The following is a 14,404-nucleotide window of genomic DNA, read 5'->3' as shown; positions in this document are numbered from 1 at the left end:
TTTTAGCCATGCTGAACAGCAGCCACGCTGATGTAGAACATGGGTAAAACACATTGGAAAGTCAAATAGCTCTCTCGTATGCGAGACCTATTTGCTATGCCCATGCTTGTTTCATTAGCAAATACCCCTCTAGTCATTATGTAGCAAGGCATCCCCCTAAGAGACCCCTCTTCCCATCCCACGTGGAAGCCCTCTTTATTCGTCTTCATTGGTGCAAATAAAGCCAAGAGAGGTGGAAATGCCTGGTCACAATTTACAGACATACCAGACAGCCTATCTGAAAGAAACACCTTAGAATATCCCCAGGCATCAGACTGGATCCGGAAGATTTTTCGTCAGCAATACCCCTTGCGCGTCGCTAGGCGTCGTCTGCGGCTCCGCGTCCGTCGTTGGCGTCGTGCGCCGGAATGACGTCGTCGGAGTACTTAGACGCCGCCCTCGCGCGCTGACGTCAGTTCTTCTTTTTTCTGCGCCAGTAAGCACAGATCCGGGAGAGCTACCCCTTTAGTCACTTTTTGACTAACTTTTTTCGATCCTTTTTGATCTGGTCTCGACTCCGGTGCCGGTAGGATGCCTGGTTTTAAAGCCTGTGCTGACTGTAGCCGATTGTCGGTTACGGACCATCACCGCCGGTGTCTTTACTGCTTGGGCCTCGACCACGACGCGGAGTCGTGTTCGGACTGCAAGGCCCTGACCTCGAAGGCTAGACAGGAGCGGTCCCGCAAGCTTCTCGAGATTCGCCACTCTGCTCCGCGCCCCTCTCGATCCCGGTCCAGGAGGAGGTCCAAGGATCGGTCGCGGAGCCGCTGCCGACGTCCTCATCGGTCGTCGGGATCCAAGTCTTCGGGTAAGTCGAAGCACTCCAAGAAGTCCAAGAGGCGACATCGCTCTTCGGACTCCCCTCGCCGGTTGCGCGACTCGGCCGAGGGTCAGGGTGGTTCAACCCCCGCGGCTCCGGCGGAGCCGCAGGCGCCGCGCAAGTCCCCATACCCACCGGTCCCTGGGACTGACGCGACGCCGGCGGAAGTCAGCGCCTTCCTCTCGGCCATGAGGAGCCTGGCTCCGCCGTCGACGCCCGCTGGCGCGCCTTCGGGCCCCGCGGACCCGACTGGGCTGCCTTGCCTGCCGGCGGCTCCGGCCCCGGCGCCGTTGACGGCTCCGGCCTCGACGCCGCAAGCGCCCGAGGGACCCGTTCCCGAGTCCCCGCCGACGCCGGTCGACCTCGTCACGCCTCCTCCGCCGGCGTCTACACCGGTACCACCGCCGACTCTGCTCGACGTCGAGCCCCAGTTCAGCCCCGCTCCGGGCCCGGCGCCGATACGGCATCGATGGACGCCGCGTTCGGCGCCGCTGGAGACACATTCTGTCTATCGCCCGGCTCCGCTCCTTCCTCCTGTATACCAGGAATCGGATGATGGGGACAACTGGGAGGGATCCGAGGATCCTATTGCCGTTCAGGCTCAGATGTCACAGGACTGGGCAGATGAACTGGGGGAGGCCAGTGGCCTGGATACCTCCCCGGACACTGGATTCGTCTCTCCTCCGACTGTGGCTTCGGAGGAGGGCGCTGCTTTCTCTGTGGTGCTGCGCAAGGCGGCCGCAGCCCTTGGGCTCGAGCTGCCTGCCGTGGCTGTGAGGACTAACGTCCTTACTGAGGTGCTTCAGTCTGCAGCAAGCTCCACTGAGCCTCTGCTGCAATTCAATGAGGCCCTCATTGACGTTCTGCAGGGCACCTGGTCCAAGCCCTCCACAGTTCCTCCTGGGGACAGGAACGTCGCCAGGCGCCACCGCCCTGATCCGGGCGACCCCAGTTTTCTGTCCCAACACCCTACCCCCGAGAGCCTGGTTATCCAGGCCTCTACCTCCCAATCCTCCTTCCCGACCGCCCCGCCGGACCGGGATTCCAAGAGACTGGAACAGTTTGGCAAGAAGCTGTTCTCCTCCCTTAGTTTGGGCCTGCGGTCTTTGAACACCGCCTGTCTCTTGGACCGTTATTCCCACACTCTGTGGGATGCGGTGGAGGACGTGCTGCCCCTGTGTCCGGAGCAGGTCCGGACACGACTTACCCAGGCTCTGGCCGATGGGAGGGATGCAGCGCGACATGCTATCCGATGTGGGCTTGACACTACGGACTCGCTGGGTAGGGCAATTTCTACCACAGTGGCGCTTCGACGTCACGCCTGGCTGCGGTCCACGTCATTTTCGGGCGATGTCCAGAGCACTCTCATGGACATGCCCTTTGATGGCACTCGCCTTTTTGGCGAGAAAGCGGACAGTGCGCTGAATCGCTTTAAGGACTCCCGGGCTACGGCCAAGTCCTTGGGCCTTTCGGCCCCGCGGTCGCAAACTTCCGCCTTTCGCCCCTTTCGTGGCCAAGGAAGGGGTGCCTCCTCACGTGCGCCTAGCCACCAGCCGCAGAACCAACCTGCGCGCGGTCGCGGACTCCGCCGAGGCGGTTCTGGAGGACGACTAGGTCAGCCCACATCCACCCCGACAGCATACGCCTCAAAGCCTTCCTAGTCCGAGCTTTCAGGCCCATTCCACGCCAGTGGGCGGCAGAGTTCGCCATCACCTGCTCCACTGGCGGTCCATGACATCGGACAGGTGGGTGCTGCAAATCGTCCGAAGGGGCTACTCCCTCCCCTTCGAGACGACCCCTCCAGCCATGCCACCGCAGCACCACCGTATCTCGGGGGATCATTTGAATCTTCTCCACGAGGAAGTTTCGGCCCTCTTGGCCAAGGGGGCCGTCGAGTGCGTTCCGGGCCCAGAAGTAGGTCGTGGTTGTTATTACCACTACTTTCTGGTTCCCAAGAAGGGGGGGCCTACGCCCTATCTTGGACCTCCGGAACGTCAATGCCTTCCTCCGGAAGAAAGGTTCAAGATGTTAACTTTGGCTCAGGTTCCAGCTGCCCTAGACCCCGGAGACTGGATGGTAGTGTTGGACTTGCAAGACGCATATTTCCACATCCCCGTCCTGCCGGCCCACCGGCGTTACCTGCGGTTCACGGTGGGCCAAGAGCACTTTCAGTTTACCGTGCTCCCCTTCGGCCTCACCAGTGCCGCTCGGGTGTTCACGAAAGTGATGGCGGTGGTCGCAGCTCATCTGTGCAGATCAGGGGTTCCAGTCTTCCCCTATCTCGACGACTGGTTGTTGAAGGCGGGCTCGCCCCAGACAGTCGTCTCCCACCTCCAGACTACGGCGGATCTCCTGCATTTGCTGGGATTTTCCATCAACGTGCCGAAGTCACACCTGAGTCCCTCTCAGAAGCTCCTCTTCATCGGAGCGGTTCTCGATTCGGCGCAGTTCCGGGTCTATACGCCGGAACAGCGGGTCCGGGATATTCAGGCCCTGATTCCCATCTTTCGGCCTCTATCCTGGGTTTCGGTCAGGCTAGTGTTGCGGCTTCTGGGGCTGATGGCCTCCTGCATCCTACTAGTGCATCACGCCAGGCGGCGCATGCAGGCTCTGCAGTGGGACCTGAAGTTTCAGTGGGCCCAGCATCACGGCAACCTGTCCGACCATGTCTTGATCTCGGAGGGCACTGCACAGCAGTTGCAGTGGTGGCTCACGGACCGCGATTGGGTCAAGGGCAAGAGCCTCTCCCTTCCTCAACCGGAGCATGTCGTAGTGACGGATGCGTCCCTCCTGGGATGGGGTGGCCATATGGGAGAGGCGGAGATCAGAGGCCTCTGGTCTCCGGCAGAGTGTCGTCTCCACATCAACCTGTTGGAGTTGAGAGCGATCCGACTTGCACTGAAAGCCTTCCTTCCCTCTGTCAGGGGTTAGTGTCGTGCAGGTGTTCACGGACAACACCACCGCCATGTGGTATTGCAACAAACAGGGCGGGGTGGGGTCGTGGACCCTTTGTCAGGAGGCTCTGCGCCTCTGGACGTGGCTGGAACACCAGGGCGTCACCCTAGTGGTTCAACATCTGGCGGGCTCTCTGAACGCCAGAGTGTCAGGTGCCCCACAAGACTTACCTTTGCTTGTGAAGCAATTCCGCAGAGACGACAAGAGCGCCCGTCCGTGTACCAACCTGACCCCCCTTGAACAGGGAACTCAACAGGGATGAGATGGACACAAGGATGGGAGCCGATTAAGGACGTAGGGCGGTGGTATGGGAATGGAGCGTGCAGGGTATCCCGGGGCAGCTGGAAAACAAACAATAACAGGATTGGTAAACTAACCCCAGGCTATTCCGGACTATCCCTAAAACACACACAACTGTTCTCTTGCCGGGACTCACCAGTGCTTCTGTTTCCGGAATCCAGCGAGACTCTCCTACTCAAGGTCATGAGAACCAACGGGCAGAAGGCAACACAGTGATTCAGCAGAAGCCCTAGCTGCAACCAAATAATAGCGCTCCTGCGCGGCTCCCCCAAAATAAACAAGTAATGCGCTCCTGAGCGGTGTCCCAAAATAAACAAACCAAGCGCTCCTGCGCGGTTTTATCAAAACAGATAAGGAATGCGCTCCTGCGCGGTCTTTCCCAAAATGCAAGTAATGCGCTCCTGCGCGGTATGCCCAAAATAAACAAACAATGCGCTCCTGCGCGGTTTCTCAAATAGCAAGTAATGCGCTCCTGCGCCACTCTGCAAACAAACAAGTCAAGAGCTCCTGCGCTGCTGACTTCAAAGAAAGGCGAGTAAGGCGCACCTGCGCTGCTCACCCCAGAACAAGTTCACCAACGCTGCTGCGCTGCTTCTTTGCTGATCGAAATGCTACAGCTGTAGCTTTTCAGCAATGGTGCCAGAACGAGAGCGCTCCTGCGCGAGAACCCCCAACACCATAAGTACCTTCGTGTTGGCAGCGGTCAGAAACGCTCCTCCGTCGCTGAAGCCTCGGAACAGAATTCAAAGCACAGAGCCGGCGGGAAACGCGGTGATAAGGCGTTTACCCCGGAAGTGCTTCCAGGACCAGTCAGCGACGGAGAAGAACTAGACCGGGGCTCAGCTTCCAGCCGGAAGTGAGGATCCCGGCACTGTTGTGCGTGCTTCGTGGGATGTCGGGAAACGGCAATCGCCGAGAACCCGACACAGAGCAGACGAACTCAGCCGCCGGTGCATGATGGATCACGAATGGCGTCTGAACTCCGAAGTGGCGCAAGGTCTCTTTTAGCAGTGGGGAGAGCCTTGGTTAGATCTCTTCGCCACCGAAGAGAACGCGCAATGTCAGCAGTTCTGCGCGTTGGAATTTCCAAGGCGGCACTCGCTCGGCGACGCTTTTCGTCACGAGTGGAGTTGCGGTCTGTTGTACGCCTTTCCGCCTATACCACTTCTGCCCAGAGTGCTGAAGAAGATCAGGCACGACCGGGCCCAAGTCATATCTTGGTGGCCCCGGATTGGGCATGAAGGTACTGGTATCCCGAGCTACTCAGTATGTTGACCGATCCTCCGATACGTCTGCCCCTTCGGGAGGATCTTCTGTCGCAGCAGCAGGGGCGGTCCTCCACCCGAACCTGTCCAGCCTCCACCTCCATGCGTGGAGATTGAGCGGCGGCAGTTGATACCATTTGACTTGCCTCCTGAAGTCTGTGATATCATTCTGGCAGCCAGGCGTCCCTCCACAAAGACGGTATACGCCTGCCGGTGGAACAAATTTGTGGCATGGTGCACAGCAAAGGCTGTGGATCCCCTTTCCGCCCCTCTTTCTGAGGTTCTCCTCTTTCTTCTTTCTTTGGCCCGGCAGGGCTCTGCCCTGGGCACCCTGAAAGGTTATCTTGCTGCCATCTCTGCCTTCTTGCGGCTTCCTGATCAGCCTTCTCTTTTCAAGTCCCCTGTAGTTACACGCTTTCTAAAAGGCATTACTCGCACGTTCCCTCCTGTCCCTTTTGTAATGCCTCAGTGGGACTTGAATCTTGTTCTCACATTTCTGATGTGTGCTCCCTTTGAGCCTCTTCATAATTGTCCTCTTCGTCTGCTGACGCTTAAGACTGCTTTTCTGGTAGCCATCACCTCGGCTAGACGGGTGAGTGAGCTCCAGGCTTTATCTTCAAAGCCTCCTTTTCTCTCTGTTCATCCGGACAAGGTTGTCCTTCGGCCTCGTCCCTCCTTTCTTCCGAAAGTGGTGACTCCATTTCATCTTAGGCAGTCTGTCACCTTGCCCACCTTCTTTCCGCCTCCGCATCCTTCCAAAGAGGAAGAGAGGCTCCACCGTCTGGACCCAAAACGTGCGCTCTCCTTTTATCTGGACCGCACTATGCAGTTCCGGGTGGACGACCAACTTTTCGTTGGATACGCGGGTGCTAAGAAGGGGAAAGCTGTGCACAAACGGACCATCTCTCGGTGGGTCGTTTTGTGCATCAAAATTTGTTATTCCTTGGCAAAAAAGGACCCTCCTGTTGGGCTGCGCGCCCATTCTACTCGGGCCACAGCGGCTACTACTGCTTTGGGAGGGGGTGTCCCTTTGCAGGACATCTGTCAGGCGGCGACGTGGGCTTCACTACACACGTTTGCCAGGCATTATTGCCTTGACAGCCAAGTCCGGAGGGATGGCTTCTTTGGCCGTTCTGTCCTCCAGGACTTTCTGGTGTGATCTTGGTTCGCAGACCCACCACCGGGGATGGTATTGCTTGGGTATCTATTCTAAGGTGAGGAATCTAACTAACGTGTTTCTTTCAGATGAACAAGTTACTTACCTTCGGTAACGATGTATCTGTAAGAAACATTAGTTAGTTAGATTCCTCACCGACCCACCCATCCTCCCCGTTCTGCGAACTGACATCTAGGGTTAAGGTTATCCTTTTCAGGCCCCTAGATTTTATTTTTGGCACCAGTGTCGGTCGTTGCATGGCTCTGCGTTCCTGGCGCGGAAAGCTATGTACAAGAACTGACGTCAGCGCGCGAGTGCGGCGTCTAATTACTCCGACGTCATTCCGGCACACGACGCCGACGACGGACGCGGAGCCGCAGACGACGCCTAGCGACTCGCAAGGGGTATTGCTGACGAAAAATCTTCCGGATCCAGTCTGACGCCTGGGGATATTCTAAGGTGAGGAATCTAACTAATGTTTCTTACAGATACATAGTTACCGAAGGTAAGTAACTTGTTCATTACGACTAGTTCATGATGCCTTTGTACATAGAAGTTGTGTGATGTGCTAGTAGTAGAGTGCACTCTGTGGATCAAACATGATCCAGAGAATCTGTTGCACTATTGAATTGAGGCTAGCTCCTTGTCTGAATACATAGGACTCATGATGTCAATTGCAGCAAACAGTTGAGCTTGTCTTTTTTTTTTCTCCAGGCTCTGTGCTTCAGGCCTGTTAACTCAAGGGGTGGAAAAGTCTCCTTTCCTGAGTAACCCTCAGGAGACAGAGGATCATTTGAACTTTGGTAAAGCGGCAGCAGTTTTGTAAACTGCTTGATCCCTGTTGGAAGAGCCTTAGCTGGTAGCTCGTCCATCACTAGGCCGCTGGGTCATAATGATAGTTGTCCACCCCTTTTATGAGCGGGATGCCCATTGCTAGATGTCCCCTCCTGGGACCACTATGCAAAGCATTGTGGTTCCAGGCGGGGAAATCGTATTGATCCCTGATGGTACAGGGAGAAAACTGCCTGCACATCTGGGCCAAGGCTTGTTGGTTTTCAAAAAATAAACTCCAGCTTTGGTAGTTTTTTTTTCTTGAAAATAAAAAACTTAGGTGAGTGGGTGCCAAAAACATGGAGCTAGCTTTGCAAAGTCAGTGCCTTAAGTGGAGCAATGATAGTGTCTGTGCTGCTGAAGGCACTGAGATCACACCCTGTCTACTGGGTATCTCAAAAATGTTTGAGTCCTCTGCTTATCTGGCTGGCCGGTGGACCTTCAACCATGGTCAAGATGACCCCGCAAGTCTCGGTCACAATTTGTTCCAGTGACTGAAGAGACTTGTACCTGAGGGGAAAGCCCAGTTCCAATTGTGGGTGGTCTCTGTCATCGCACCAGCTTAATCAGGAAGGCCCATCTCCTGACTCCTTCTCTGCTCCCAGCCACCTGCTGAACTGAGAAGGTGGCAGTTAAGCATATTGTGACTATAAAAAGCACAACAAGTAAGCCTACCTCATTGTTGAGTTGCACATTCATGACGCCAGACCTATCTGTGCACAGGAATAAAGACGAGTCCTTAAGAGGCACTGTCCCCTACCTCCCTGGATACCCAGTTGCAGTGGGGGTGAAGAGTAGTTGTTTTAGTCAAGTAGGGTGCAAGACCTCTGCCAGTTGCACTGTAGGTTTATGGGAACACTCGCCCCGTCGGGACATGAGTCATTGTATAGTTAAGCCTCATTAATTGCATTAATAACAGCCATACCTTATTTGAGGCTCTGGTCAAGCGTATCCTCGTTTGCTATACCAGTTTTAGAGTTCTACTTCATCAGCATGGTCCATTTGGATCCATAGCATTGACCGGTGGATCTCCATCCAAATCTCCTGACGCCACTTGCAACGTTCTGTCACTCTGCACCACAACTCAACCAGATCTTCTCGATATGCTTGGCCACGTCTGCTCCCTGCTGAGAGCTCCGTCTACCTGATGGAGCCTCTCCTCCCTCTGTGCCAGTCAGCTCCGCCTCCAGCTAGTCCTAGGCGGCTCCCGGTATGGTGAAAAAATTGTACCCTCATCTCAAGCTGGATGGGGAGTTTAGCACATCCTCCCCTCCCCCAGGAAGTGGCATTGTTCATGTTATTATTTGATTTGGAGGGATTTGATGTTCTGTCTTTGCCCCTGTCGGTCTCTCAATAGGCAGCAAACAGTCCACAATGATCCACGCAGGCTTTGTGTACCACCCAGCATGTACTCGCAGCCAGGGGGAAACGCAAGTGATCCCAGAAGGACAGAGCGATAAGAGTAGATGAGCCGTGCACTACAGCTGGGGCTCTCCGGGGCATGTAGAAGTCTGGGGTAACGCTGCTAGGCAGCCTTCGCAGTGTACTGTGCTGTAGGCCCCAACACTACCATGCTCTATGCCCGAGGTCCGCATTAAAACTGAGGTGGGCATGAGGCCGTCCAAGCACATAAAGGCTCCTCACAAATAAGCGCAGCAGCTGTCCCTCCCTTGGCCGGCCAGCAATGTTGTTTCTGTCCTGCAGGTGCAAGGCCAGTGCTCCACATTGGCTCTGTGCCGGAACAGAGTTTCAAGATCTGGCAGCCCGGTCTCTCTCACACCAGTTCCCTGCTTAGGCCCTCATACGCCCTGCCGACCATGTACGATCTCGCCAAAGAGGTCGCCGCATCCAGTACTTTGCCATCACATCAAACTGGGCTGGTCCCTTCCAGGGGATCTAAGCAGGAGCAGGCAATTCACCGCCTCCACTCTCTGTGGCAGTCGCCACCATGAGTAGTCCCTAGGGAGCCAGACCCCAGGCCCTGCATGATCGTCAGGCGATGCCCCTGCATGTCTCCTAAAGCAGGCCTGGGAGGTTCCATGAGCCTGTATCGGGATGCGGGAGCAGCAGGCATCCAATCGCTCTTTGACAGCACAATGATGGGTCTGTTAGTTTGGATTTAAATAGTATTATAGCTCCTGGTATGGAGCCCAGAGGAAAGGAGTCTAATCGACCATGTTGCTAGGCCACACCCTCCAGTATATTTAATAGTTGTTGACACATTTCCAGACTAACTTTTTTGACCATGGCTCTTCTGTTAATAAAATTAATCATTCACCTCTGCCAATGGCCTTTTAATGGTAATAACAGACCTCAGTGTTTCTGGTCATACTTGCAAGGTAGCTACGTGGGCAAATGATGTGTTTACAGAAATCTGTGTACCATTTGTGGGTCACAGGTTATTATTTTTGTGATCACCTCTTTCTCAGATCTAGAAAACTGCTATCATTTAGTTACTAACACCATGTCTGTATGTTGCTAGAATTCTAAAACGCTGACCGCACATTCTAAATATCTTACTGTAATGCATCTTCACATTACAACCCCAAGCATCCCTTCTATAAGGTAAATCATGTAATTTAATTTGTGTTTAAATGAGATTGCAGAATGTAGTTTATTTTTATTTTGGTCACACCATGGGTCATGAAAGGCCAGGTTCAAGACTTGTTGAACGTTTCTTTATGATACATTCAGATACTCTCTATATTGGACCAAAAAAAGCCCTGTTGTGTTCCTAAGCCTACTATTGATTACAAGAACCCAGATCTTTTCAAATTGGGTTGTGGAGTATCCCCCGGCTTATATTTCTGTTTTACCCCTGGGTTTTTTTTCCAGATAATGTACCTATTGTACTATTTTACACAATGCTGATTGATTTTGTCAGTGAAACTGAAAATATTTCTCATTTTAAATATTCGTTACTTGCTGGTTGTAAAGCATTCAGTGATTTCTTTAAGAGTAACATCAAACTGTAGACGTGATGATTCCACTTAGACTACATGAAATATTGTACTGATATTGCAATAATGTGCTTTTTTCTAACTCTTCCCGTGGTTCTGCCCACGGTTTGAAGATGGCTGGGAATTTTTCATTATCTTGAGGGCACTAAACTCACATTTGAGGACTTGAATATACTTTTGGATGCCAAACACACCAAATGTCTAAAACTGGGCTTTAAAAGACAGACTACTTCTTACTAGGGCATGCAGTTGACTTCTTCGTCCATATTTCTGCCTTTTATCTGCCGCTTCTTTCTGTCCTATTTCTCTAGTGCTCTTTTCTCTACCTCTTAGTCTCTTTTCTCCCTCCTGTCTGTTTTGCTTAATGTGGTTCTCATTGTTTCTTGGAGGCACTTGGAAGCCCCTTTTTCCATGTATGCAAGTTCTACATATTGATAATGCTGACAATAAAATCTTCACATTTCTCCTGAACTGTTGCTCTATCTTTACTGTACAACAGTGGTAATTGATTTGCTGCTTGTCCTTTTACCTTCCAGGCAAATGCCTCAGTGCCACAGACTTGGGCAGTTCATCAACCGTTTGAAATGTCTCAATCCCAGCCACAAATTCTCTTCCTTCCATCGGCTACCCCTACTCTTCTCAACCCTCCCACCTCAAGCGAGCGCCGAGGATATCTGCCCATCTTGAACTCCTATGCGAAGATCGCCCCTCAACCTAACAAGGAAGGTCTTGTTTTGCATGGGAATGAGACCAACGATGCAGATGGCCCCAGCAGGCAAAAACGCCTCTGTGTAGAGAAGCATGGGACAGATGTCCCCGGCACACTGTCCAGCAAGAGTAGCACTCTGTCAAGTAACACTGACTCGTTGCTATGCAACAATGACGGCTTGCCCAGCAAGAGTGACCTTCTGTCACCTAGCCCTGATGCTGTTAATACATCTGCTCAGAAATCTGATAAAGGTGCAGTGTTGCAGAGTTCTTTGGCACCAGTTGCTAATGCTCCAGCTTTGCCGCTAATGTCCAATACCAGCATCAACATGCCCATGGATTCTACCCCAAAATTCAAAGCTGGAAAATCCCAGACATTAAAGTCTTCTAAGAAAGAGTTGCCATCTGCAGCAAAAGTGGCAGTGTACATCCCGCCTTCAGCAAGAGAAGTCTGCAGCTCTTCTGAGATGACTGTACAAGAGCAACAGAGCAAGAGCAAACGCTTTCAAAACACTTTGGATGTCCTGCATAGGTCTGGATTGCTGGAGATAACCATGAAAACCAAGGAGCTTGCCCGTCAAAACCGGGCTACCCAGGCAGAATTGGACCTCTTGAAGGAGCAGATGCAGCTCTTCATGGAGGCGATGCAGAGCAGCCTGCCCCAGTCATGGGCCAAGCTTCATGAGTCTCTTTCAGCTGGTGCCCCCAAAACAGAGAGCAGTCTTGCTGACGGGGGCATCCTGCAAGTGTCTCTTGAGTCGTTTGGAATGTGAGGCCTCTTGTAGGCTTCTTTAGAAGAATGCTGCAGAAAGTTAGTCTGGCCATTTTCTCCCTGATCTAGTTTCCATGTAGTTTGGGGATATGCACTTGGTATCAAGCACATATTGAGCTGCCACAGAAGACAATCACTCCAGAGTGTAGGAAATATGCTCTTTCTTCGATTGAAGGTGTATTTGAAATTCGTCCAATAAGAGCAATTAATAATTCCTGTGCCCTATGCGTAACAAAATGTGCGTTCTCTTCAAGAAGAAATGGCAGGACTGTCCACTCTCGATATGGAAATCTTTTAACCAGCAACTGAACTGCACCGTACAGCTATACTGAATAACCTCCATCCGGAGAGACAATTGATTTAATGACTCAACTAAACTGATGAATGAGTGGCCGATAAATAAAATCAGATTACAAAACAATGCGACCTGTAGACTTTGACCTCTAACCATGATATCAATCTGCATGAGTGCAGCAGTTACAACTGTTGGTACATAACATATCTCCACAGTGGCAAAGTTGTCTATTTGATTCTTGCAGAATTACTTTACTCTTCAATTATGCGGCATCCATGTAAAAGAATCTAAGGCACTGTGTATACTGCTTCTCTCATGACTCTATATTGAATCCTGAAGCCGCAAAAGGGAGAGCACAATGGAGAATAGATGGGTGTGAAGCTGCCAGCCAAATATGTTGCATCACATGGCATTGCTTGGATTGGAGCCATGTGGTTCATGCTGACATTAGTATCCTTAGTCTCACTTCTAATGCCTCCTCCTTGACTTCTTGTCTTGAACCTTTGACTCTCTAACTATTGGTAGGAAGTGAGACTGGTAAGTGCTGGGAACAAGAGTAGCCTTGGTACCAGAGTCTCAAAAGTGCTCCTGTGAGAGTATTCATTGGCTCGTGGTACAGAAGAGGAAAACAAAGTGAAGCACTAAATAGAGCAAATAAATATAGTGCAGACCAACGTGGGAAACAGTGCATCAGAAATGATCGGCTAAACGTATTTCCTCTGTCAACCTAACTTGCAAGTGTACTTTACGTATTCCTTTTTGTATTATTGGGTCTTTGAAAACAATTCATGTCCATTTTAGTTTTCGCTTTCTTCCCTAGTGTGAGTTCTACTGTGCTGAATGTCGCATGTTTTAGGAGGAAGCTGTCATGACTAGTTCATACTGCTAACCTGTCTCTGTAGCCTTACGGACACTTGTGGTCAAGAAGGCAGCAATTGGCCTTCATCTGATCTTTGGTAAACCTGAAGTTGGTCGTTTTGATATCTTAAGACACTTATCGCTCCACTCCACGCTCCAGTAATAACCTTTGCTGAGAAGACCAGCATTGCTTTGTATTTTGAAATGCCTCATTGTGTGACTTTTTTGGTGGTGGCCATAAATTCATCCACCTTCATTTCTTCAGAATTTTCCCATCCAGTGCATCATTGTTTGTGAAAGTGTTTTCTTTGTGGCTAACCGTATCGGTAAGTAAACCAGCAAAGCTTGAGACTGCACGGTCTATTTTAATACCACATAAGGTCATGCTCATTTAGATAGGCAGAACATGGTGCAGCACATCCATATTATGATATTTACAGGTCACAAATGTGACCAACTCTGTGCAAATTAGTCTTCTGCATCACCTTTGCCACAAAGGTTTATTAAGTGGCTCCCACTTCAAGGAGTAATGTGTTTCTCAGACCACCTCCCTTATTTAAGTTACTTTGAGCACTGGCTCCTAAATTACTTCGTGCAGCTAGAAAATGCACAGGGCGAAAGGCCTTTTAAAGTATGTCTATTAACAACCTAACATTATTTGATCTATTTGTATTTGAAACCGGGAAACACTAGTTAATTGATATTCTCAACTGCTCACCATGCAAACTGAAAATGGCACAGGTATTTCTTGCGTCCTGTCCTAGAGCTAAATCAGTATAAATGTACCTGCCATTAACATTATTTGCAAGTAGTTCAACTTTCTGATGCTGATTCACTATTAGTAAAGTGGCTTATATTATGTCATTACCTCACTTTTCAATTTTTGATTCCATTTGTATGAAGTTGTAACCTGTCTAGGCTCCTGTCCGATAGCCATATGATATTGAATTGTAGAACCTGTATTTTGTATGTTTTTTCAAAAGAACCGAAATATGAAGTAAATTTACATACTCTTTATTTTTTGAGCGCCAGTTTATTCTTGGAGACCACAGACCATGCATTTCCAGTGAGGAAACTGCCTATATATTAGTCTGTACCATTCACAGTGTGAACAAATCGTTAGGCATTGTTATGGACTTCTGAGGAGGAGATTGTAACATTTCTTGGCTGTATATTCTATATATCTGAAAGAGACTTCTAGCTGCTAATTCCTCACCTTATAATATTCCCAGGTGTCAGACTGGATCTGGAATTTTTTAAACAATTCCCCTTGCATTCCGATAAGTGGCGGCATTCGACTCTGCATGGCATTGTCTGCCCTTTTAGTGGCTTGCCCTGGTCCTTTATAGGCTCCAACCCAGCACACTGGCCTCAGTTCCTCCTTTTCCATTCCATCAGCGGGGATCCAGATCAAGTTCTCCTCAGTCATTTTTTTCACTGACTTC

At 50.9% G+C, this 14,404-nt stretch overlaps 1 protein-coding gene across 4 annotated transcripts in view; it reads left to right on the top strand.

The window, feature by feature from the left end:
* Positions 1 to 13,976, top strand: part of CIPC (CLOCK interacting pacemaker) — a 93,020-nt gene extending 79,044 nt beyond the window's left edge. For all 4 annotated transcript variants that reach the window (XM_085626686.1, XM_085626683.1, XM_085626684.1 and 1 more), the window contains one exon: positions 10,863 to 13,976. In XM_085626686.1, the coding sequence (XP_085482812.1) occupies positions 10,863 to 11,807 (945 nt within the window). In that variant the 3' untranslated portion in view covers positions 11,808 to 13,976. The remainder of the gene's footprint in view (positions 1 to 10,862) is intronic.
* The last annotated feature ends 428 nt before the right edge of the window (positions 13,977 to 14,404 follow it).

The sequence above is a fragment of the Triturus cristatus genome, chromosome 9 (assembly GCF_964204655.1).
Source record: "Triturus cristatus chromosome 9, aTriCri1.1, whole genome shotgun sequence".
NCBI classification, from domain to species: domain Eukaryota; kingdom Metazoa; phylum Chordata; class Amphibia; order Caudata; family Salamandridae; genus Triturus; species Triturus cristatus.
Note: the sequence above shows the minus strand (reverse complement) of the source record. Positions and strands in the feature narration are given on the sequence as shown.